Here is a 25,666-nt window from a genome sequence, read left to right on the forward strand (position 1 = left end):
GGAATAGGCATATTTATGGTCCTTGAAAAATCCCCTATGTACCTGCTGTATTTTTTCAGCATTTCTCTAGTGCTCCAAGGCTTGGTTCTGATGGGATACTAGGTCACCCAGGCTCTGGTGCTTATCCTCAGAACATCCAGCTGGGAATAAGAGCTAGAGAGTATAAGCTAGAAAGTGCCCAAGTACCTTGAAGGAAGAGTGTTTCCTAGAGCGTGGAGCACAGAATCGCAGGGAATGGGGTACTTGTTTAAATTTCTGATTCCAGGGCCCATCCAGGTTGAAGGGCCCAGAATGACTGAAGCCCAGGTGTCTGCATTCTTACTGAGCTCTCCAGGTGATTCTCCTGCATGATAATGCAGTGTTACCCAAAGTGCTACCCAAAGTAGTCAAGCAGCGTCAGCATCACCAGGAAGCACATTGGAAATGCAGATTTGGGAGGTCTGTCCTAATCTGCTGATTCGGATATTGTGGGGGAGGGACCTAGAAATCTAGGTTTTAACAAGCCCAACAGGTGGTTGTTTTGCAGACTGTAATTTGAGAAGCACCAGGGCTACAGCTGGATGTCAGCTGCAGATAGACGGACCCAGTGAGGAAGGAAGGGTGATGGTTTTCCTGCAGTGGCCCCAAGAGAGGCAGGACCAGAGGCCAGAAGTCCTCCAGAGGCTGCTTTCTAAGAATTGGAGCAGACCTGAAAGAGACCAGCCCTCTGCCATGCATTCCCATGTCAAAGCGCCTGACCAGAACTGGCATAGAACAGGGATGTGCCCTGCCTGTCAGAATCACATCAGCAATATGAAGCATCCTATCCAGACACCCTTTTTCTTTGTGGAAGGACAGAAGTAGGAGAAAGGCATTGGAGAGTGCAGAAGGTGTGGTACTCGTGGATGCCAGAGAAAAAGCAAATCTGCTGGATTCTAATGCACTGTGTTCCCTTCTGTTGTGGACAGTGAGTGAGGTAGGACAGGCTTTGGGAGGGGAAGGTGAGCTCCCCTCTGAGCTAGGATATGGCATCCCCAGGGTCCTGAGAATGACTTCGCCAAGGACAGCAGGCCATGGTGGCTTCTACTGAGTAGTGGAGACCAAAGTTACCCAAAGACTGGATGATGAGCAGATTTCTTTATTTAAAAAAAAAGTGGTGGGGAGGAGGGGAGAATGTGGATGCATGAATCAGAGCTGCATGCAGATCCCTGCAGCTTCCTAGGATGTGTGATAGTTGGGTAGGCACTGGGAGCCAGGGTGGGGCGCCCAAGGTCACCCCAGACACTCTGGCTGGTTTGCTTTTCACCTAGGAGTTATTAGAAGTTAAAGGGGGCGGGGCTCTGAGCATGGGAGATGTGCTAGAACCCTCATTTGACAGAGACTCTCTATACTGCTGTGAATGCCATGGAGAAATGTGTCCTGGGTTGTGGTGGAGTTAGGTGGCCAGATAATTGGTTGAATACCTGTACCCACTGTTATTAGTCTGGAGAGTGGTCAGCAGTGACGGCTCAGGAGTGTTTGTCCTTGGCCCTTTCTATATCGGTGGATATAAAACAAAGCTATGTGAGAGTGCGCTGAGATGTCTGATGTAGGTCAGAATCCCAGGAGATGTCAGTAGGCTGCAGCCCTGGATGGGGAGGTAAAGGAGGAATTTAACAGGAATCCGCCTCAGGTCTCCATTGTCCGGAATATCCAGGTGTTACCAGTCAAGGAGGTGGAGAGAAAGAAGGGAGGGGAAAGGTCCTGCCCTATGCTCTCCAGACCACGCCTGGGGCTTCTGGTTCTGAAGAGACTCAGCAAAAGAAAGGAGTGGGTCACAGACTCAAAAGTATTTCAGGCAGGAAATGATGGGGAAAATGTTTTCTTCAGGAGGGGAAGACTGGAGGTCTCTTGGGGACAGGGGAAAGCCCAGGGACGAAGGACTGCGTCCTGATTAGACTCAGCCTGTGGGGCACTCCAGGGCGGAGCTCACTGCCAGGGGACAGATTCTGATGCTTGCCAGGAACTCTGAAGCCCTGGTGGGAATGAGCACAGTCACCCTGGGAGCAGGCTGAGGCTGACTTGCGGTCCTGCCCCAGGTGGGGCACCCCAGCTGCTAGAGTTTCATGGTATGTTGATATAATGATGCTAACCCCAGGCTCAGAGCTGGACTGCCTTAGACTGAATGGACCCTGTGTGAGTTATTCAAGTTTTGGAAGAACAGCCACAGCTTCCAGTGAGCTCAGAAATCCCCACCTGAATTGGGCCTTTTTAAAAGATGTTTTCTTAATAGGCAATATATGCATGTGGAAAAAATGCAAATATATAAACAGTAAGTTTAATTCTGGCCCCAGTTTTTTTCTCCAAAGGCAACCAGTGTTATCCAGTTTCTTGTTTATTGTTCTAGGCGTGTGTGTGTGTGTGTGTGTGTGTGTGTGTGTGTGTATACACCCACTCAGTTTGTTTTTCTTTTTTTAAAAAAAATGAGCTTAGTATTATACCTTGATTAATAATGATGATCATTTCGGGCGGGGGCGGGGTGACTGGGAGAAGCAGTGAAAGTTTAAAGCAGTACAACTTAGTCGTTGATAGAGGGTCACCAGGATGGGGAACACAGCATAGGGAATGCAGGTGGCAGTAAGGTAATGGCTATGTGTAAAACCAGAGGGAAGATAGAGTTATCAGGGGGATTGTTTCATAAACTATATAAATGTCTAACCAATGTACTGTATACTTGAAACTAATTAAAATAATAATGGCGGTCATTTCATATCCCCGTATATAGAGCTGGTAATTCTAAAAATAGCTAGAGTATCCATCGTATGGCTCTATTGTGATTTATTTCACCAGCCTCGTATAGGTGGAGATTTAGGGATTTGTTGTTGGTGTAACAAATAATGCTGCGGTCAAATTTGTGTGCGGATGTCATCTCACACAGGTGTAAGGGTTTGCGAAATAGATTTCCAGAAGTCCAGTTTCTGGGTTGAAGAGTGTGTCATTTTTAATTTTGACATCTCCACATTTTTAGTTGGCGATCTCAGCATATTAGGGAGAGTAAATACTCACTAATCGCCTGTTCACTTATTTGAGTTTCTCTAGTGGTTATTGGTCTTTATCGTACTGTAAAATATTTTTACGAAATTTGTCATTTCTCTTGTCATTATATTGTTTTCTTTATTTGTTTCTTGTCATGCAGAACTTTAATGTTATGTCTTTGGGATTCAGGCCACGTCTTACATTTAAATCTTTGGTCTGGCTGAAATTTATTTTGGGGTACGGAATAGGGTAGCATCCAGCTTTTGTTCTGTTTTTGTTTTTTTTTTTCCCCCCTCCCACCTGGCCGTGGCTGGGGCCTGTTGGCCTCATTACTCTGGGAGGAGATGAGTCATGGAGGGGGCATCTTTGGTGCCCAAAGCTTCTACGTAGTAGTGATCCCCAGAAAGAAAGATGTCAAGAACACAACTGCAGCTTACCCTGTCCTCTTGCAGGGGAATTCCTCCTTTCCCCCATCACAAGGTTCCTGGCCCACTCATCATTCAGATCCCCAGGGTATCTCCTCATCAGCGAGGTATGAGAGTCTGGCAGAAGTGTCTGGCTGGGGGCAGGACCTGGAGGGCTTTGTACTGATACCTCACCAGCCACAAGATGTCAGCCTGAAGGCAGCACCAAACAGCATGCCCAGTTCTTTGACATAGCTAAGAAGCCAACTAGAATTCCTGTAGGTGGATAGCAGCCTCTTGAGTGGTGTTTTTCAAAGTGGAGCCCCCAGACCAGCAGCACCACCTGGGAACTTGTTAGACGTGCAAATTCTAGTTCTGCTGACTCAGACTGTGAGTGGAGTCCACCATGTGTTTAACAAGCCTTCCAGGTGGTTCTGGTGTGCTGCAGCTGGAGAACCAGTGGCCTCTGCTGGCATGTAGCCCAGCATGGAGGGAGAGTCTCATCTGGGGCCAGCAGCTTTCCTCACACACCCTCACCTGTCATTGGTTGCCTCTGCAAACCTCAACAGCAGGAGTAGGCAGGTTGCATGACAGTTTCTGTGTGGCTGCTGTCGTGGGAGATCTGTCCTACCTGGGCAGTTTAATTGTCATGGGACACGGCAGAGGGATCTATACAAAGGGACTTTGTGAGAGTAGGTGTTCCACCCAGCACCAGCAGGTAACAGCCCCCAGTTCCAGACCTTTCTCCTCTTACTACTGATCTGCAAGTCACTTACTCTTTCTGAGTTCCAACTGCCTCTTAGAAACAAGATGGTGCAGCCTCCCTTGCCTGATTCCAGATCCCGGATCAGATGAACCCTCCTGAGGTCCCTTCTTGTTTCTGGGAACAATGCTTCCATACCAGGGTCTCTTGCTGGATGAACCAGAGGTTGGAGAATGAAAATTGTAGCCTAGGGTCTATCCAGTCTGGTGGCCTCTGTGAGAGCTTGGGGTATACAGCTTGGGCACAGGGAGACAGGGGCTCTGGTCCCTTCTTGGATGGGTGGTGATAAGGACACTGGAAGATAAAGACAAACAGATGTGGACCCCTGAGAATGAGGCAGTGCGTTCTGTCCAGGGGCGGGAGAACAGCCTTATACACATGCAGCCTCCCTTTGTCAGGAGAAATAGGATGGAAGGTTTTTCAAGAAACCCGCCCACCACTCATGGATGATAAATTCTATCATGGTGGGTGTGGACAAGAGTCTGGCTCTGAAGACAAGCCTGCCTCAATTGCTGTTTCTAGCTGGAGGCCCCAGCAGGTAGAGGGTAAATGGGTTGCCACAATCCAGCCTGATGCAACTTTTCCTGCAGGGGCCTAGCTTGTGGCTGTTGCTGTTCTCCCAAGAAGCTGCTGGTTTGGCTGATTGGGAGCTCCTGGCAGAGCCTGAGTGGCTTTCCTCTTTCTTACAGATCCAACCATGAGCTACCCAGGCTACCCACCGCCCGCAGGCGGCTACCCCCCAGCTGCACCAGGTAAGAGGGTCTGGGGGTCTGGGGAGGGGATGCCTTCTCTGCTTTGCATCCAGGAGTGGAAGGGAGGAGTAAGAATGCTTTCCAGTCATTTCCTCAGGACCCCCGGGCACAGTCATTTTTCCCTAGAGCTGAGGTCCTCCCATCTAGGCACTGAGGGCCCTGCAGGCCATTTGTACCCACCCTCCTGTTTACAGGTGAAGAACAGGCACAGAGCTGGGAGGCAACTCAGCCACTGTCACATGGCTTATCGGGGGTTAAGCTGGGCCATTTTGCTCTAAAAAAGGCTTAGCCCAGATCTGCCAGCTCTGGCCTCAGTCTTCTCTCTCCAGTAGGAATCCTGCCCTCCGTATCCTACCACTGGCACCGCTATCAGCACCTGAGCAGCAAGAAAGAGAACAGGCAGGTGATTCCAGGAAGGCTCTGACCTGAGTGTCCTAGAGCCCTAGAGCTGAAAAGCCACATTCGTGGCCCCCAAAGCCTTTTTGCTGCTGAGAACAGAAATGCATCTAACAGGCCAGCAGCCCACACTGTTATGCTGCTTGTCACAGTGACAGCTGTAACACAGAAGCTTATAGAGCACCAAGCTAAGCCCTGCATAGGTGTTAACTCAGTCCTCAGCACAGCAGTTAGTATCCTCACTTGTCAGCAGAGGAAACTGAACTAGAGTGGTGAACGTCTTGCCCCAGGGCACATACCTTGGTTCAGCTGGTTTCAGAGCTGGGGCTTTTTACTGCGGTTCCCTCATTGTTCCCCTTACAAGGACGAGTCTGTGTTTTCCGTGACCCAGGTACATCTACATCTACCTCCATCCTCCCGTCCTGCTTCTCCCTGCCTCTTATAGACCTGCGATAGCAAACAGCCACAGCTGCAGGACCCACCCCAACTCCTGCCATGCTTTTGCATTTCCCTGGATTCTCAGGCTCCCTGAGCTCATTTCAGCAGTGTCCTAAAATGACAGGTCCTGTGTCTGCACTCCCACTCTACAATGATGAGCCCAGGAGGGCAGGTTTGCCCTTGGCCCTCCTGCCTTCTCGGTACCCTACAGAGAGCCTTGGGAGTGTTTGCCGAACCCAGCCCCGCTTCCTCCCTGAAAGGAAGGAAAGGCTCCCTCTTCCTTTGGCATCAGGATTGGGTTAGATTTTCTTGCCTGGGTGTTTTCTATAGAACTGTCCCTCGGGCCATGCTTGGCTTCCTTTCCTGACCACCCGGGAGCTTGCTGTTTCTGCCTTTTTCTGTTGGGAGTCCAACCTGGTACTGACTGGCTTGGTGTTGCTTCCAGGTGGTGGTGCCTGGGGAGGTGCTGGCTACCCGCCTCCCAACATGCCCCCCATTGGGCTGGATAACGTGGCCAACTACGCAGGGCAGTTCAACCAGGACTACCTCTCAGGAATGGTGAGTCCAGCCCTCCTGCTGGGCTGCCCTGGGCCCACCCCTCCACGGCCAGAGGGATGAAGGCTGCTGGCTTCTGTGGTGTCAGTAGCGTCTGTCTGTGTGCTGGGTCCCAAGTTCGTTGAGGGGCATCTTAGGACATGTGGGTTTTTCTCAGGGCTCTTACCTGCTGCTCACTGTCCTTCTCTGCATCTTTGATTTGCTCAGCTGTGAAATCAGGGAAGGGGAAGGCATTGGGCCACACAGTCTCTCAGGCCCCTCTCAGCTGTGGGGGATTGGGTAGGGGCGGTGCCTACATGGAATGTGTATTGACAGCCTTCTGTGTGAGCTCAGCATAGAGTCGGGGAAGGCGAGAGTGGGTACGTGTACACGTGTGCATGTGCCGTGTATAAGTGTCCATGTGCATTTGTCTGTATTTGTGTGTGTGAGTGGGTATCTGGCAACGTGGGCAGACATGCAGCTTTTAAAATAGTATTATTTTGTAATCTGAAAGCAAATACATGCTGAAAGTAAACAGTGCAACCAGTACATAGTCTAATTTGTGCCAGGCCCGGTAGGGGCACTGCGGATATGTGAATATAACAAATCACAATCTTAGCCTCATGGTACTTCTTGCCACTGGGAAGAGACAGGCGATCACCATAAGTAAGCTATGTGGTGTTAGAGCAAGTGTGGGGGCTTTGGGCACAAGAACAGCTTAGTGGGTCAGAGTGCAGGTGAAGGGTATGTGGGACAGTGTCCTGGTTCTCAGACTCGGCTTGAGCTTGAAGTGCAGCTCCTGGGAGCCTGCTGCAGAGCTCAGGGCGGGGATGAAAGGAAGGGAGGGAGGGAGGGAGGGAGGAGGAAGGAAGGCACTGGTTCTCTTCACTGGCGGTGGGATTGGGCTAGACTTTCTTGTCTGGGTCTTTTCTGTGTGGTCTGCAGTGCTGTCCCTGGGATCCTACCTACTTGGCCTCCCTGTTAGTCTTAGGCTCTACTTTGTGGACTTTTCAGGCGGCCAACGTGTCCGGGACTTTCGGAGGAGCCAACGTGCCAAACCTGTACCCTGGGGCTCCTGGGGGTGGTTACCCTCCAGTCCCCTCTGGGGGTTTTGGGCAGCCCCCTTCTACCCAGCAGCCTGTTCCTCCGTATGGAATGTACCCACCCCCTGGAGGAAATCCACCCTCTGGGATGCCTTCATATCCACCATACCCAGGGGCCCCTGTGCCAGGCCAGGCCGTGCCGCCTCCTGGACAGCAGCCTCCAGGGGCCTACCCTGGGCAGCCGCCAATGACCTACCCTGGGCAGCCGCCAATGCCACCTCCCGGGCAGCAGCAGCAGCCAGTGCCAAGTTATCCGGGATACCAAGGAGCTGGGACTGTCACCCCTGCTGTGCCCCCAGCCCAGGTGAGTGCCAGCCTTGTGCTACCCTCAGTCCTAGCCCAGCCCCAAAGACCCAAGACATGTGACTTAGTGTCCTCTGCCAGCAAGGCCAGGGAAGGTGTGGGCAGGGCTTAGTCCTTCAGCTATAACTTCTTGTTTTAACAGTGTCACTTTCTCACAGACTCCCCAGCCCCAGTTTGTATCGCTGAAGACCTAGGGAGCTACTCTGTCTCCCAGTTTGATTAGATGTTCTAAGTGTGAGTTAGGTCTGAGTGTCCCGGTATGCTCTTCATTCCTCTGTTATTTACTGGCTGGGGTTTGTAAGAACTGCTCTGACTACTGGGTTTGTTTTATGCCTGACGGCTCTTAGTTCTCAACCCCTGGATGTGCTCTCCCAGGCTGGCTTTAGAAGATTTGTAAAACTTCCTTTGAGTAGGGGAGATTGTCCGCAGTTCCTTCGGCACTGCTCTTGGCTCGTTTTGCAGTTCATGTTTGCAGTTCTTGTTTGCAGAGCCTAGAATTCATTGCCATGGTTACATGGCCAAGCCAGCCAAGTGCAGGGCTAGTGGTATGCGCTTGATGACTATTTTTAGACAGGGTCCTCTCTCCTCCCTGTCCCCACGCATTTCCCCACCCCTGCCCAGCTTTCCATCCCCCGTCCCTGCCTTCCACCTCACCTTTTCTCTGAGCGTATCTCCTTAATTCTGTTAAAATTAGTTTGTACTAGCCACAGAAGATAATCTACCAGGAGACTGTTTAGGCAGGAAAATTCAAGTTTGCTGGGGAGTACACCTGTCAGTGTCAGGAACAAGTGTGGCAGGCAAGCAGGTTTTAAGAGTCCAGAAAGCAGTGCCAGGAAACCAGTGCCGGTCCAGGAGGTAGTCCAGCTGTGTGTACCATCGTGAATGTTGGACACCTGCATTACCCCCAGAAGGAGCACCTTTTTCCAATTTGCACAAAGGTGCTCCGTGGACTGGCCAGGCTGCTTTAGGAAGACCCTGATGTGTGCTCATGTATGCTATAGTGATGAGGCACTGGGGAGAGGCCAGTGGCCCCTGCACCTGAGGCCTCCCCTTCAGCAGTAAGTTGGGTCAGCCCTGGAGGACCTGGGTGTAGGCTAAATTTTCAGCATTAGGACTCAGCTATAGGTTGACTCCTAGCCATGGGATCCAGGCAGAAGCTTCAGTACCAGGACATGAGGACATATAATGGTCCCATTAGGGCCGCTCAGTGTAGAGTCCTCTGCGTTGTTGTTGGTGGGCTCCTTCAGGTACTCCAGCTTTTAGAGAAAAGGTCATCCCCAGAGTTTGGAATGGGGCAGTCTTGCATCTGGGAGATGCAGCATCTTACCTAAGTCTGTTTGAGCAGTTTGGAGGGCGAGGCACCATCACAGATGCTCCTGGCTTTGACCCCTTGCGAGACGCCGAGGTCCTGCGAAAGGCTATGAAAGGCTTTGGTGAGAGACCCTGGTGACTCAAATGCTCACCACCCCCCGTTTCCCCAGACAGTTCTGCAGTGGCTCTGTGGGCTGGGGTCAGTGGGTAGAGGCAGCCTTTGGGGTGCCCAGGGGAATGGGAGGACCCATGCCCAGGGACTCTCTAGCTATATAGCATCCCCACGACCACCAGCCCTGCCTACGCCCACCTCTTCTTCCTCCAGGGACTGATGAGCAGGCCATCATCAACTGCCTGGGGAGTCGTTCCAACAAGCAGAGGCAGCAGATCCTCCTGTCCTTTAAGACAGCTTACGGAAAGGTGAGTGCGTGCGTGTGTGTGTGGATAGGGAGGGGGCACAGGAAGGTCTGGTCCTTCCTGAATCGAGGCATAACCTCCAACACGGCCCTGCTCTCCCCTGCTTTTCCTTGGAGCTAAGTAGGCCTGGATTTCTTGAGTAGACAATAAGGCGCATTAGGGTGTTTCCTCCTGCCCACCTAGCCAGTGGCCTCTCAGCTGATGGGCATCTTCTAGGGGTAGAGGATCCACAGAGGGGTAAATACCAGAGTCTATAGGGTACTGAGGTTTGATGAGGCACCCAGAGTTCTGGGTTCTTGCCCTGGGTCTGTTATGACTCACGGAGACCTTGGGCAAGTCATTTTCCCTCCACCCCCACCTGGCCTGTGTCTCCTCCTGGGAACCCTGGCTGCTGCTCCTGCCCTCTTCACAGCCATCCTGGGAGATTTAGGTGATAGAAGGGCTTTGAAGGAAAAAGCTTTGAGTACTGAACAAATGAGTCTTAGATAAAAACTGGGTAAATACTGAATAGACTAGTGTTCTAGCTCAATGCTTCTCCAGCATCAATGTGCCACAGATCTCTTGGGGGTTGGGTTCAAATGCAAACTCTGAATCCAGACTGGGGCCTGAGATTTGGCTATTTTGCTGATGTTTCCAGTCCTCAGATCTGGGATATTGTCCCTGTTAGTTACCGTCTGTGAATTCTCAAAATAGGTTTGTTTGTTTGTTTGTTTGTTTGACTGTCCAATCAGGATTTGATCAAAGATCTGAAATCTGAGCTGTCAGGAAACTTTGAGAAGACAATCTTAGCTATGATGAAGACTCCAGTCCTCTTCGATGTTTATGAGATAAAGGAAGCTATCAAGGTTTGTTTTATGTGCGCCTGGACCACATGGTGTGTCTGAGCTTGCTCACTAGCTACTATTGTCACTTTAGCTCTTGGACCCTCTCAGGCTGAAGTCCAAGTGCCATAGAAAAGGTGACTTCTGGTGACCTCCCCAAGAGGCAAAGGAGACGTCATTTATTGTCAAGAACATCTAAGTTTTGCTCCATCTTAAAAACATAGTGGGAATTGGGGTTAGCGGAAGCTAGTGGTACAGTGATAAAGGGAGAGGTATGAGGCGTGGGTGGAGTCATCCTCATTCTTTGGGACTCTGTTATTAGCAAATAAAAGAAGCATCTTTGAGGACTTTATAAACAGAGCAAAGTGGATAATCAGTAATGAGAACAGAGATTAGCAGCTTGGCATGGAGAAGGATGGGACCAGGAGATGTCACTAGCAAGACCCAGGCAGGATTTCTCTTGTCTCTGCTTCTTCTTGAGTGTCCACTTCATTCCTCTGTCTGCTTCCATGCTTCTCCTTCCATGTCTGCTTGGCACAGGATCCCCGTCCATTTACCTGTAAGAGATTCAACCACAGAAGAGACTGGCTGCCTGAGTCCAGATTCCAAATAGAAGGCAGATTCTGATTGGCTTAGTTTGGTTCACTATCTTCCCCCAGTCCAATCAGTTATGACCAAGCAGAGGGACTGCTACATTCCATATACTGCTGTGACTCCCAAGACCCACAGCAAGTATCCTGTGGATGGGGGTGTGCAGCTCCCACAGAAGGGGAATCCTTGTGAATCAAACAGGTGCTTCAGAAGGAATCTTAACATTCCTTAGAGGCCTTATAGACACAGTGACTTTCCCTGCCCCCTAGAGGAGAGGCAGAGAATTCAACATCGATCCCGGAAGGGAGAGAGGACCCCACTGAAACACCCTACATGCTTTCTTCTACGGAGGGGGTCAGGTGGCAGTTGGGGAGGGCCCCTGGGAGTGGCCTCCAGATTTCTGCTCGGCCCCCGCCCCAGCTATTCATGGGTTGGTGTTGGTTGTGGGATGCTAGAAACAATACAGGTTGGGGTCATCTGTCACTGACTAGTTGTGTGTCCTTGAACATCTGTAAAATGAGAATGTGGCTGCTCTCTTGTGACATGTGGAGAGCACCGAGCCAGGAAGCTGACAGAAGCGCTTTGTCCATTCCAACACATCTAACTGTAGCGATAATCGTAAAATAGCTACTTTTGTGTTGTGCTTCCTGCATGACAGGCTCTGTTTTAAGTGCTCACTACATAACTCACTTAATCCTTATGACTTCCCTATGAGGTAGGTGTTAGTATCACTCTCATTTTATGGACAAGGAACCTGAGGCACAGAGAGGTTAAGTAATATGCCAGAGATCACACAGTTAGAAGCAAAGCTGAGATTCAAACCAATATAAGAACCAGGTTGGTGACCTTGTCTTTCACTTTCTCACTGTCCCTGACATGGGCATTCCTCTCATTCTTGTTGTTGCTGCCTTTTCCAAGAGATCTCCAAATGCTCCGCGGTCCACTCTAAGACTGTATTTCTATATACCTGTTCTTGCTTTAAACCCACTGTTTACCGTGTGGCCTTGGACAAGTCACTATACCTCTGATTCTCAGTTTCCTGATGGGCATAAAGGAGATGATCCTTCATGTGATCTCTACTCATCACCATGTCACTGTCATTATCTGGTACTTTTCTGGGGTTGTAGAGGAGTGCTTGGCTATACTCAGACCAGCAGCAGCAGCACCAGGGGTGTGTCTTTATTAGTGACTTCTGTTGCTGAGATTTGTACCCTGGGGGGTGGGGTAGGGCAGTGGCATGGCACCTGCTCTTTTTCCTGGATGCCAGTGCCCTAGGGAGCTGTAATAAGCCTGTGGTTTATTGTGTTCTCTGCAGGGAGCTGGCACCGATGAAGCCTGCCTGATTGAGATCCTTGCCTCCCGCAGCAATGAGCACATTCGAGAATTGAGCAGAGCCTACAAAACAGGTTAGGCTGGCCCTGAGACCCATGCCCTCTGCCCTCTGCAGATCCCTGTGTGTTCAGGGCTTGGCCACACCCTCTCCCAGGGCCTCTATTTCTTCCTGGCATTCATATCATTTCATCTTCTCACCCATGGGGCTTCAACCCATGGGGCTTTGATCAAAGACCCAACCTTGCCTGCTGTTCGCACCTAGGGCAGGTGACTGACGTAAAGGAGAGCTGAGGAAAACCTCTTGTTTGGTCTAAGCCTGACCAGAGGCCAGATCACCCTGAACATCACAGCCCCTCATAGATCTCCAATTGTGTGTTTCTAGAGAGCCATGTGGGCCACCTGTCTCCTTGAGCCCAGGACTCCCATGCCCTATTCTTGCTAGTGCCCACTGTTGACTGTGTTCGTAGTGGGGGCTACAAGGTGGGCTTTCTCTGTGTCTCCCAGAATTCAAAAAGACCCTGGAGGAGGCCATTCGAAGCGACACATCAGGGCACTTCCAGCGGCTCCTCATCTCTCTCTCTCAGGTACATTTCCCGTGGCACCATTCAAGGTTCAGGGCTCAGGGTTCACAGCAGAGAGGGTTCACAGGGCTCAGGGTTCACAGCGGAATCTGAGCAAGGAGGAAGAGGAAGAGGACCGAGGAGGGAGGGGTGCGACTCCAGGGAAAGGCTTTGACCACACAACCTGCTTCCTTTCAGGGAAACCGGGATGAAAGCACAAATGTGGATATGTCGCTTGTCCAGAGAGATGTCCAGGTGAGTGCGATGGCCAGACCAGGCACCCTACCGGGGTTTCCTGAGCCAGTGGGCAGGCAGGTGCTTTCTTCCTGAGCAAGGAGCTCTGGGATGAAAAGAGAACTGATAAGGAATGGGTTCCAGATGCTATGATTTTCAGATGGTCTCTGCTGCTTATCAGCTGTGTGGCCCTGAACAGGTCAACCAGCCTCTCTGGGCTTCAGTTTCCCCACCTGGAAGAGGGAACATATGACATAACAACTATCACAGCAGTTGGTAGATCACAGTTACGGATGTGAGACCTCATGTGACTTGATACTTTCCCTATTTGGTTGTGTATACCATTATGTTTGCAGATGGGCAGAATTCACACTTGCCTGTGAAGCTTTTGAAGGTTTGAGCCTAGAAACCAGCTGTCACATTAGTTGCACAGCCTTAGAATTCTACTCTTTTCCCCAGATTGGTGTGAACTGCAGACAAAGGAGGAAAAGTCACCATTTCTTCTCTTTGTCCAGGCATCTGAGTGCTTCTCTGGAGGAGTTTGGGTTTCCCACTAATGAATTCAGACCGTAGCAGTTCTGGCTATGAGACATCCATTCCCGTTTCTGGACCTAGGGTTAGACACCCTCAAAGCTCCCAGGCTCGGCTCTGGCCCCAGTGGGAATTTTCCTATTCCGATTTCCTGCATAAGCTATTTCCTAGCTGAGGCAGAACTTGCGTCAGTTTCAAGGTCTCATTCCTGCTGCTTTGCCTTCTTAGTTCTGGACCTGCACCTGTGTCACCTTGACCAGTGGGGTCTCTGAGCCCCTAATGGCTACCTTCTTCCCCTGGGTATTGGTGCCTTTAGATCCAGGAGCTGCTCTGAGGCCGGAAGGTACTTCAGAGCCATCTGGTGCAGGGGTTGCAAATTGGCAAATATTTTCAGGCTCACGCTTTCATAAGCTTACCAGGCACGTGCAAATTCTGTCCATTTGCAAATATAATGGCATATGCAACCAAACACAGGAAAAGTGCCTGCCACATAAAACCCCACATCTGTAACTGATTTATCAATTGTCGTAATATTTATTTTCTCACATGTTCCCTCATATAGTTAGAGAAGGTACTTTTATAGATTGGGAAACTTATACAGAAATCAGAATTCTGGCTTCTCATGAGAGCTGGATCTGGCAGCTATGAGCCTACATTCCTCTGTTGTTGTACTCAGATGATGCTGAGAAATAACCGCCACTGTGTGTGTTAGCTTTGGTTCCCCACTGCTCTCTGGCCTTCAAACTGGCCTGTTTCCCTCGGGTTACCCATCTGGACCCTTTGGGCCTTGAGGTTTGTGACCCCGAATCTAATCTAACCCTTCACATTGTAGAGACGAGGAAATGAGGCTCAGAGAGATCCAGCGGCCTGCCTAGAGTCCTATGGCAGTTGCGCACAGAGCTAGGACTCAAGCCTAGGCCACTCATCCCATGTTTTCCTTTGTGCTGCTGCTCCCTGGGTTGTGTTCAAGCTGTTCCTTGCCTGTCCTGGGTCCCAGTCGGCCTTGGTTCTCCTGGTCCTGAGTTCTCCTCAGCCTTAGAATCCTCTGTTGCCCAAAGAGGGGTGTATGGATGGTGTCTAGTTCCGCACAGTAAATGAAGCACAGTGGAAGCGCTGCTCCCCTCTCCTTCCCCTCTGGGCCAGCGGGGCCTGGAGTATCTGCCTAGCTCTCGTAGGTGACTTGGGCCTGGTGTCTGGCTTGAGGCTGCGCTGCATGCCTGTCTATCCCTCTGTCTGTTCAGGAGCTGTATGCAGCTGGGGAGAACCGCCTGGGAACAGATGAGTCCAAGTTCAATGCGGTCCTGTGCTCCCGGAGCCGAGCCCACCTGGTGGCAGGTAAGACAGTCCGAGGCCTCCCTGGGGCTGGGTAACGAGGGCAGACAAAGTATGGTGGGGAAACAGAGCTTGCAGGAACACTTGGCAGTTCTGCTTTGCATGGGGCTCTCACTTCCTTAAAAGTCTCCTGGTGGTGATTTAAAAGATCAGCAGGTCTCCGAGTTTCTGCAAGCATCCAGTTCTGGAGGAAAGCAAAGGCAGAGATGAGGGAAATGGCAGCCTTCTGTTGATTAGTATCTTTATATGCCAGGATGTGGAATATTAGACTTGAGAGAGCCTTTAATAGCACCTAATTCAATGTTTTCCAAGTGCGGCATAAAAAAAGAAACATAACAATAATACTTGGTAACATTTATTCATTCATTCAAAAAATATAAATCGAGCTCCTGCCATGTGCCAGAGGATCATGGAGTAGGTGTGGGAAGCAGTGGGAACAGCACTGTATAATCTCTGTTCTGATGGGGTTCACCTACCTGTTCAGGGAGACAGGCCGTAAACAAAAATTAAGTAAAATCTGTACCAGCTAGCTAGCCATTTAGAGAAAAATAACAAACTTGGAAACAGAGATGGGGAATGATGGGACTTGGGGGGCTGCTTGGGGCAGTATTCACTAAGGTAATGACATTTGAGTTAACAACATGAAGGAGTTGCAGGTACAAAGGCCCTGAGCAGGGGCCTCTCAGTGTGACCGAGAAACTGAAAGTTGGTGAGCCTGGAGCAGACGGAGTGACTGAGAGTGGTCAGGTCACAGATGACAGGAGGCTCTGCTGACAACTGTATGGACTTAGGTTTTTATCGTGAGTAAAACAGGAAGCCATCGAGGGGTCTAAGTGGAGGAGGGATGTGATTTGACTAATAAGGTTTTGCAAGTTCACTGGCTGTTGTGTTGAGAAGAGTGAAGGGACCCATGGCAGAGCAGGACACCTGTTAGGAGGCTGCTGCAGTATCCAGAGGAGAAATGGTGGTGGCTTGGACCAGGCGGCAGGTGCAGGCGGTAAGAAGGGTAAGATTCTGGCCTCTGAATTGGGTGATGAATTGGATGTGGAGTATGGAAGAAAGAAAGCAGGCAAGGATGTGATACCAGCATTTCTTCTGGCCAACCCAGTGGAAGAATGAGACTGAGAAAGCTGTGGACGGAGCAGGCTTTAGGAGGGAAGGAAATAGGATTCTCGGGCTAGAGATATCAGGTAGGCAATGTAAGTCTGGAGGTCAGGAAAGCTCTGGGCTAGAGATGGAAGTTTGGGAGCTGTGAATGGGTCAAAGGTGTTTGAGGCTCTGGTACTGTAAGGGCACTATAATGGAGAATGAGTGAACATAATTTTATCTTGAGTCATTATTTTAATGAGTATAGAACATATAAGTAGCACATCAAACCCTGGTTTCACAAACGTTATTAGGAAAAAAAAGAGGAGCTGATCTGAAGAAAATATTGAGTAATGGAGATTGATGCAGATATAGCATAAATCACGACATCGATATGTAAATGCCAGAAGTTTGGGGAACAGTGAAAGGAACTGAGACCCAGGCTGGGGGAGAGGGGATTTATATTCTGCGTCAGAACTAGAGTTAGGACCCAGGGCTCCATGGTGCCTCCTGCTTCCCTGGGAACCTCAGTCACTTCTCGTGAGTGTCGGCTCGTCCTGTGTTAGCTGGGGGCTGGATGGGTGTTGGCTCAGAGTCAGATTGAGAATGACAGGACTGACAAGACGGACGCATGGAATAATGCGGAGAGGGTGGCGTGGAGTGGAAGTGCAGAGATCTAGAAGAGAGGGATCACTATTGTGTATTCGAGGTGGAGCTCCTAGGTGGGGGATTGGACATGGTTTAGGTAAGCAGCCTGGTGAGGGCAGTCCAGGTAAACGGACCCCATGAGCAGGTGTGGGAGATGGGGTGCACATGACTTGTGCGGTGAAGAACTTCGCTGATTTGAGAGCTGGGCAGGCGTCGTCAGTGGGGCTGTCCAGGTGCTGGGAGCAGAGCGGGAGAAGTGGGCTTGAGAAGGGGCAGAGGCCTCCTCACCATGTGTCCTATGTTAGTTTGCTCTGGCTGCTGTAATAAATACCACAGACTGGGTGACTTAAACAACAGAAATTTGTTTTTCTCAGAGTCCTGGAAGCTAAGAGTCCAAGATCAAGGTGTCAGCAGGTTTGGCTTCTTCTGAGGCCTTTCTCCTTGGTTTGCGGATGGCCAGGCCACCTTCTTGCTGCATCCTCACCTGGTCTTTCCTCTGAGTGTGTATCCCTGGTGTTTCCTTGTGTGTCCCAATTTCTTATAAGGACACCAGTCAGATTGGTTAAGGGCCTTGTTTTAACTTAATTATCTCTTTACAGGTAATTAAGTATCTCCAAATACAGTTACATTCCGAGGTACTGGGGGCTAGGACTTCAACATATGAATTTAGGAGGGGGACAGAATTCAGTCTATAACATATCCCTTCTCTCTTCCCACTAGTTTTCAATGAGTATCAGCGAATGACAGGTCGAGACATTGAGAAGAGCATCTGCCGGGAGATGTCCGGAGACCTGGAGCAGGGCATGCTGGCCGTGGGTAGGTGTCTTGGGCCTGCCTGCCTGCCCACCAGGGACTGGTGTGTGCTGTAGGCTCGCTGGGTGCTCGTCATGCTCTGATTGAGGGGCAGTGCAGTGAAAAAAGCGCAGGATCTAGGATTGCTAAAGCCAGCATGCCTAAGTGCTGGGAGTCATACTGCTTCTCGGGTCACCATGGAGCTTTATCCCCAACTCTTCTAGAGGTGTCTTGTTTCTATTTCAATTGCAGCTCTGGGAAGGGAGCTGTAGTGTGGGTATTAGAGGGAAAGCAGCCAACTGCCCTGCTGGAGATGACTCATATCCTGCCAAATTTCCTCTAAAAATACATCCCTGTAGGCAGTTGTCAGATATTTGTGATGGAAACACGTGGTTGCAACAGCAACACATGCTCTTGCTAAAAGAAAAGTTGGCCTAGCTCCCAGGACGATGCTGTGCTGCTGGTGGTACCCGTGCCCTGCCCACTAAAGCAGGGACTAATGGGCTCCAGGTCCCACCTCCCATGAGAGGTTGGCCCCTCTTTACACCCACTTGGGGAAATCACAGTTTACCCATCTTTCGCTTTGCTTTTCTTGGAGCTTTCTGATAGGGCAGATGATGATCCTTGTTTCTCCACGTGTCACTTAAATAGGTTGCATGACCTGAGAACACTGGGGAGACGTTCATCCCAGTTGGCCATCCTTTCTCCATAAGGGTCACAGCATCTCCAGTTCACCCGCTTCCACCTGAGCAGCAACACGGTTTCTCATCACCGTTTCTCCCCTGCACAGCCCCTTTCAGCTTGTTGGCTGCCAGGAAGGAAGTTGGGTTGGTGTCTGGGCCCTGCATGTTTTTATTCCAAAGAACAGGAGCCAAGACCATGGATAATCGAGCTTGGAGAAGGAGAAGAGAAGGATGGCTACAGTGATGGACTAGGCCTCCGGCACCTAAGAGGACACTGTACTCCATGCCCCCGGACTGATAGTTTCCTGCACATCAAGTTATGCTGTGTTTCTCTCTTCTAGTGAAATGTCTCAAGAATACCCCCGCCTTCTTTGCTGAAAGGCTCAACAAGGCCATGAGGGTACGTAACTCCCACGTGCAAGGTCTAGGTGGGGGGTGTCTAGCCCCACTTGTGACTGGGACCAAGGACTCAGGGTAGAAGGTAAGGGGAGAGCCACACCTCAGCCGAGAGGACAGAGGGCCCATGGGCAGGAGGGGACCAGAGTGTCTGGAGAAGGCGGGATGGTGAGGAGGCCCTTGCTCACACCCTCCGTGGACTCTCTTCAGGGAGCGGGAACAAAGGACCGGACCCTGATTCGCATCATGGTGTCTCGCAGTGAGATTGACCTCCTGGACATCAGAATGGAGTATAAGAGGCTGTATGGCAAGTCGCTGTACCATGACATCACGGTATGGGCCTCTGCGGGTCACCGGGCTGCCTGTGGGCATCCCACTCGGCTGCGGACCTCCCTGGCCTCCTCCACTATCCCCTGCAGTACATGGGCGTCTTGTTTCCTTTCTCCCTTCAACTTTCACTTGTTCATCCATTCACCTCCAAACTGATTGTAAGCCCCTGAGGGCAGGGTGGGTTGTCACCCTGCTGTCACCCCCATGCTGTGTCCCCAGATCCAGCATTTCTGCTACTCAGTGAATGGATGGGGGAGGGAGTTCCAAACAGTGGCATCAGAGGAAACAGGACCTTCCCCACCTGCTGCCTGGCCTTCATACTGGCCACCCTTTGATTCTGTGACTGTACATGAGACTCATGTCCCAAGGCTCCCTGGTGTGTAGCTCAGCTCACTATGAGTCACTTCTTTCTCTCAGCTTTGTTATGGTGAAGGCTGCAAGAAAGGCAGTTCAGAGTGAGGGTCATGTCATGCTGCTGGGGAACCAGTTCTGGCTTTTCTGCTTGCCTACTCTGTGATCCCGAGTGGCTTCTGTAAACCTCATTGAACCCAGTTCCATCATTCTTGAGACAATTACAATGACGGGTTCCCCAGGAGTGTTGAGTCTTGAATGAGGCGGTCCACGTAAAGCATACTGAGTGATGCATATGAGTGTCTGACAAGTGCCAGCTATTCCTTTATCACCATGTGCTGGAACCAGTCCGGCAAAATACGTTCCTGTTGGTGGTCTCACAGTTAAATTATGAACTCACATGAACCTTGCAACCGAAGTCATTACGACCAGGTCCTGATTTCAGACTCACTAGCACTTGACGTTGGGCTGAAAGAAACTAACTTCCATTTCCCTGGCTATAAAAAATGATGCTTTTGGTAGCAGAGAATTAGTAATTATTTACAAAGTAATTAGTCACAAAGCGGGGCTGTGGGCATCTCGAAGAAGCTATAGGCCTTGCCCTCAAGGAAGGAAATAACAAAGGAAATGATTAGAAATTAGCTCAGCATGGCCTGGACAACCCTTCTGAATTAAGTCCCATGGACTCAGATGAAGGAAGAGCAGTGTGAACTGGGATGCCCAAATAATAACAGAACCCTCCACTGCAAGGTCATGTCACAGTACAGTTTCTGAGTGGGACATACTACTGAGTGCAACAAAAAATGCACCGGGAAAATGCCACATTAGTTAGCTCCGAATAGGGGTTTTTCTGACTGTTTAAAATTTTTTCGTGTTTCTTTTTCAAAATCTGACTGATCATCGGGGTGATTTCAGCTTTCTGTTTATTAAAAGAGAGTTGAGGAGGCTAAACTGCATTGTCCAAGGCCTGGGCTGCCCACGCCGCCTAGTGTGTGAGCCTCCGTGATTGCAGTGCTCTTGGCCGCTCGGGGACCTGCGTGATGAGGCACTTCACCGGGGTGGGGCCTGCCTCTCTGAAAGGGCACGTAAGACAAAAGAAAACAAGGGGCCAGGAGGACAAAACTGATGTACTTGTTTTGTGACCAGGGAGACACTTCAGGGGATTACCGGAAGATTCTGCTGAAGATCTGTGGTGGCAACGACTGAGTGGTGACTGGAGGCTCACTTCTGTCCACCTGCCAGCTACAGTGATGCCAGGAAAAGGCCAAAAGAATGCCCATTTCTATCAAACCCACAAAATAGCCCCCCAGGTATCCCGATGCCGACAGTCCGTGGAGCCTTGGCCCTGTCCTCCACCCGCCCCTCCTGATCGTGTGTCCTGTTTGTGCCGAAGGGCCTGGAACTCTCTCAGGTTGTCTTTTCCTCCCGACCCCACCCCTCACAGCCACTTGCTGCTAAAGTAGATGTTTCGTTTCCTGCCTCATGCAATCATTCCTCTTTGCTCGTAGCTGAGACACTCGCCTTCATTTTAGTCATGTAATTTTACGTTTATTTGGAGGCATTCTGTTTTTAGTCATTGCCCAACAGATGCATATGAGTCTCTTTGCTACCATGCACATTTGGAGTGAGAGGTTGGGTGGGGAGCCCCATGTCCTCACTGAGGAGTAAAAGGGAAGACCTTTAAGGGTAATTTTTGCATCTGGTGAGAATGTGTCATGAACTTTGTTATTGCCAAACTCACTGCTTTTTAGAAAAGAAAAAAAGAGCCTGAAAGTCATCTGTTCCTTCCACCACGTAAAACCACGAGAACAAAGCCAGCTCCCTGCCAGGGACAGAGCTTCTCTTAATTGAGAATGTGCCTTAAACCTAAATGTTACTAGCCAAAAGCTGTTTCTAAATTAAAGTCAGCCAGCTCTGGAACATTCTGGAAATGTCTTCGTGATGCCAGCTTGTTTTCTTCTGCTTCATGATTCTACCCTGAAGCCCAGGGGTCCAGCCTTATTAACCAGTGAAAATTTATATGACTTTAAATAGAAACTTGTGCTCAAGAAACTGAGGATTAGTAATTTACAGGGACTCAGGTTGTGAGGACCCAAGAAAGGGAGGTTCCTGCAATCCAAGTTCTGGGCCCAGACACTGATAAGGCACAGGGATTTTGGTCATATACAGACACAGTAAAGTCCACTGAGAGAGAGATAGGAAGAGTGTGGTCCTTCACCCAGGTCCTGAAGGAGGCGCACAGGTAAGAGGATGTGTACATGACTCCTGCGTAGGCCTTGCATCCAGGGGCCAGAGAGGCATAAGATCAGCCCCTTCCTTTGGAGTGGTCCTAGCTGTGGTCCTGAGGGGCCCCTTGTCCCTTGGTTGATGGTGTTAGGAGAAGATAAATCCAGAAGGGGCAAAGTTTCTAGAAATCATTGTTATGTCTAGAAGCCTAGAGCGTGCCTTGCTGGTCATGAGACTATTCACTCCCTTTCCGACCTGCTAAGTGGGAAGTTTAGAAAGGAGAGAATCCAGAGATCGACCTGCTGGGCCCTGGCCAGAGCCCCCAAGTGTGGCCTGTCCACAGAGTAGACATCTGCTCGGGGATACTGCCTGACTCCTCACAGCCCTCTGGACATAGTGAGAGGAGAGAGAGGATAACCCACGGGGCAGCCATGAGCTCAACACTGGCCTGGAATACCAAGACCTGCCTTCCTCAACTAGAGAAGACCAATGTGGGCACTGGACTCCATGGCAAGCCCTACTCATCACTTCAGCTCTGCCCCAGTTTCCATGCCTGGAGCCTCTTGACCAAGACCCAGCATGCTTGGCTGAGGAGCTCCTTCCCTAGGGCAGGCCCCTTGTCCTTGGGTGCCAGGTGGGATCTGCCCAATAGGATGGACTCCTTGGCACTGCACGACTCTCCATGAACTCAGGCTAACCCTCTGGCCTCCAGACCTGTGCCAGGGCCTAGATTCAGTCTGCTCTAATGTGACTGTAAATGTCCTGTGACATTACTTTGCCCTGTTGTCTGCACCAGAGGTTTCAGCCTGGTGCCCAGCAGGCAACATCTAACCTGTACATGCATTTCCTTTTGTCTCCAAAGAGTCTTTTTAGACACTTGAAATTGTTGCCAACATTAAACATTGAAAGATTTCATATTTTAAAAAATCTAGACTCTGGCTTCTCTTGAAAAATCAGAAATTCTGGCAATACTGGCCCAGCATTCCTGCATAGCACTTGCTGCTGGAGCCCAGTTGCAGCTGTCCCCTTTAGAAATGTACTCTCCATTTCGCCACAGGCTCCACCACTCCCTAAGGTTTTATACCATCGCCCCTGCAGGCCTTTGACTTTGAGACCCTGATCTATGCATTTGGGGCCACCCATGTTTATCCTGGTTCTGGTTCTCTTTGGCTCCCTGTCCCTCATGTTGCCTTCTTGGACGTGTCCTTGGGACCCAACCCATAGTATGTATGGGCTGGAGGACTGTGAACTCATAGCTCTCTACAGGGCCAAAGGGACCTACTGCCTTTGAAGGTCAGTGGGAGGTGGTTGTTAACATTGTCGAGTATGCTCAGGACACAAAAAGATGGGGAGGGGATATTTGACTTGTAAAGGTCATCTTTCTGGGAGAGGGCTGCACTACATCTTTTGCTGCCTCCTAGAGATGTTAGTCAAGGCCAGTCAATGCTACACATCTAATGTCACTTCCGGAATAAAGGATGAGGCATGAAATGAATTCAGCGCTGAGTAAATTTTCAACAGCTGTGGGTCACTGGAAGCAACACTCTGTGTTAGGGGTAGGGCTGGGACTAGAGTGAGGCAAGTGAGTCACTTGTCTCAGGCACACAATTTAGGGAAGGAACCTTGGAGGTCTCACTTCGCAGATGGGGAAATGGCCCTGAAGTGGTGGTTCTCAAACCTCAGTGTATATCGGGATCATCAGAGGAGCTCATTAAAAGTGCAGGTCCCTGGGCCCCACCCTCACAGGTTCTGAGCAGGCATTGGGGCCAGGAAACTGCATCTGTAGTTATGATTCTGATGCTGAACTGAATTCTCCTACACCAAGACAAAGAACTTTTGAGACGAGAGGTGTTCACACCGAGGGCAGGTCAGCAGGTGGCAGGGTGTTTGGAATTCAGTCAAGTGATGGGAGATAGGACAAGCTCACTCTCAACTTTAGGAAGAGAGAGATCTGAGAGATGAACCTTTGCAGATACCCATGGTCCAAGCAACAGCTTAGGCCAGGCCATATCCATGCTCTTGCTCTAGTGGAGAATTATAGTCCTAGCCTAGGACTTGGCCTCTTTTTTCTGCCATCAGCTCCTTGTTGATGTGGAGTCAGATCTAGAAACAAATCATTTCCCCAGGCAGGTAGCAGCTTAAATATTCACCTCACTACACCCAAAATCTCTTTTTACCTGTGTTTCTCTAAGAGTCAGGGACATCATTACTCAGTCTTCCACTTGGCCTCATGCAGGGTCCCCTCTCAGCAAAGCATTCAATCAATCAAGTCCCCAACTCGACGAGGAGCTCTTGCCCTCAGCCCTTGCTCCTAGGAAAGCTCTCCTTAGCCTAATACTGGCGTTCAACCTGAACCTGGTTCTTTCCCAGCAATCAGAGTTGACCTAGTCCTGAAGTAGAGCACTGGTCCAGGAATTGAGCATCCCTATTCTGATCTCAGCTCAGCAACTGACTTCTTGTGCAAAGCCTGGAAAAGTCACTTCCTCTCGTTGGGCTTCTGTTGCCCTTTTGTAAAATGAGGAGTAGACTAACGTAGAGCTTTTGAAATACCAGTGTGGTCAGCAAAAATGATGAAGTAGGGAACTCAAAGCCTGGGGTGAGCAGGAGACAAATTGAACAGATTGGGGAGGAATGACTGGAGATGAGACGCTTTGGGGAATAATGGTTTGGAAGAACTTCCACAAACTCCTGGGATTCTAGAAAGGCATGAACATGCCCAGGGCTGGGCTCATGCTTAGCTCTCACCTCTGGCTGACCTCCAGGCTCTGCACAAGCAGGAAGTGAAGGCTAAGGCAGAGTCATAAACTGCCTGGCTGAGTGTCAAAAGATATGCCCCAATACACAACATATCTACAAAGACTGGGACATTTCTTTGAGTTTTTTTGGTTCCAGGAGTTGAAGGAAATTTGTCGAATCACTAGTGACAACCGAACTAACTGAATAGAAGCTTCAATGGCCACACCTTACAAAGAATATAAATGTTTAAAAATTAATTTTAGAAAAGTCATTAAACTACAGCAAATACAACAGTAGCAACAACGAATGGGGAGGGGAAACTGATTTCAGAGTTGTTACATTATAATGTTCAAAATGCCCAGTTTTCAACAAAAATTGAGTCACGCAAAGAAACAAAGTATGAACCATACACCGGAAAAAAAAAAATCTGTTCATAGGAACACAAAAACCCAGATATTGCATTTACCAAAGACTAAACTCTTTAGAAAGCTTAAAAAGCTAAAAGAAATCATGAATAAAGAACTAAAGGAAACCAGAAGAATATTTCACCAAATAGTATCAATAAAGGGACAGAAAATATGAAAAGGAACCAAATAGAAATTATGGAGTTAAAAAGTACAATAATAAGTGAAAATTCACTAGAGGGATTCAAGAGATTTGAGAAGGCAAAAAAAGAATGGGCAAACTTCACAATAGGTCAATTGGGATTTCCCAGTCAGAAAAAATGAAAAATGAATAGCCTAAGAGGCCTGTGGGACACCATCAAGTGTACTAACATACACATAGTGGGTTCATGGGAGAGAAGAGAGAAAGAAATATTTGGAGAAACAATAGCTGAAAACTAAATTTGATGAAAGACAATCTACACATCCAAGATTACACATTAAATATAAATGGAATAAACTCCAATTAAAAGGCAGAAATTACTAGACAAAGGATATCAACTTATATTCTGATAAAAGGGTTAATCTATCAAAATAGAACAATTACAAACATCAATGTACATAACAATATGGTCCTTGGAAAATTTGAGACAAAATCGATAGAACTGAAGGGAGAAATAGTTCAACAATTATTGTTGGAGAATTAAACACCCCACTTTCTCTATTGGATAGAACAATTAGACAAAAGATAAACTGGAAAACAGAAAACAAAACTATAAACCACCTAGACCTAATGGACATATAGAACAGTCCCCCCGACAACAGAACATACATTCTTCTCAGTTGCACATGGGAAATTCTCCAGATAGCCCAAAACTAAGTAAATTTTTGAAAATTGAAGCCATACGGAGCTATAACAAGAGATTAAATCAATAATCAAGAAAACTCTCAACAAAGAAAATCTAAGGACCAGGGGACTTCACTGATGCATTTTGTCAAACTTTTAAAGAAGATATAACACCAATCTTTCTCAAACTCTTCCCAAAATATAGAGGGAACACTTCCTAACTCATTCTGTGAGACCAGTGTCATCCTGATACCAAAATCAGACAAAAACATCTCAGGAAAAGGCCAAAAATCCTCAATGAAATAACTAGCAAACTGAATCTAGCAGCATATTAAAAGGATTATCCACCATGACCAAGTGGGATATAGCAAA

The 25,666-nt window shown here is 49.2% G+C and overlaps 1 protein-coding gene across 1 annotated transcript in view; it reads left to right on the plus strand.

The window, feature by feature from the left end:
* Window positions 1–21,037, plus strand: part of ANXA11 (annexin A11) — a 40,990-nt gene extending 19,953 nt beyond the window's left edge. The window contains exons 2-15 of the mRNA XM_039872218.1: window positions 4,851–4,913; window positions 6,193–6,305; window positions 7,296–7,688; window positions 9,033–9,120; window positions 9,324–9,418; window positions 10,147–10,260; window positions 12,143–12,233; window positions 12,664–12,743; window positions 12,918–12,974; window positions 14,726–14,819; window positions 17,271–17,366; window positions 18,367–18,425; window positions 18,632–18,754; window positions 20,249–21,037. Coding sequence (XP_039728152.1) covers window positions 4,859–4,913; window positions 6,193–6,305; window positions 7,296–7,688; window positions 9,033–9,120; window positions 9,324–9,418; window positions 10,147–10,260; window positions 12,143–12,233; window positions 12,664–12,743; window positions 12,918–12,974; window positions 14,726–14,819; window positions 17,271–17,366; window positions 18,367–18,425; window positions 18,632–18,754; window positions 20,249–20,308 — 1,518 coding nt within the window. The 5' untranslated portion in view covers window positions 4,851–4,858 and the 3' untranslated portion in view covers window positions 20,309–21,037. The remainder of the gene's footprint in view (window positions 1–4,850; window positions 4,914–6,192; window positions 6,306–7,295; window positions 7,689–9,032; window positions 9,121–9,323; window positions 9,419–10,146; window positions 10,261–12,142; window positions 12,234–12,663; window positions 12,744–12,917; window positions 12,975–14,725; window positions 14,820–17,270; window positions 17,367–18,366; window positions 18,426–18,631; window positions 18,755–20,248) is intronic.
* The last annotated feature ends 4,629 nt before the right edge of the window (window positions 21,038–25,666 follow it).

This window comes from Pteropus medius, unplaced genomic scaffold (genome assembly GCF_902729225.1).
Source record: "Pteropus medius unplaced genomic scaffold, Ma_sr-lr_union100, whole genome shotgun sequence".
NCBI lineage: Eukaryota > Metazoa > Chordata > Mammalia > Chiroptera > Pteropodidae > Pteropus > Pteropus medius.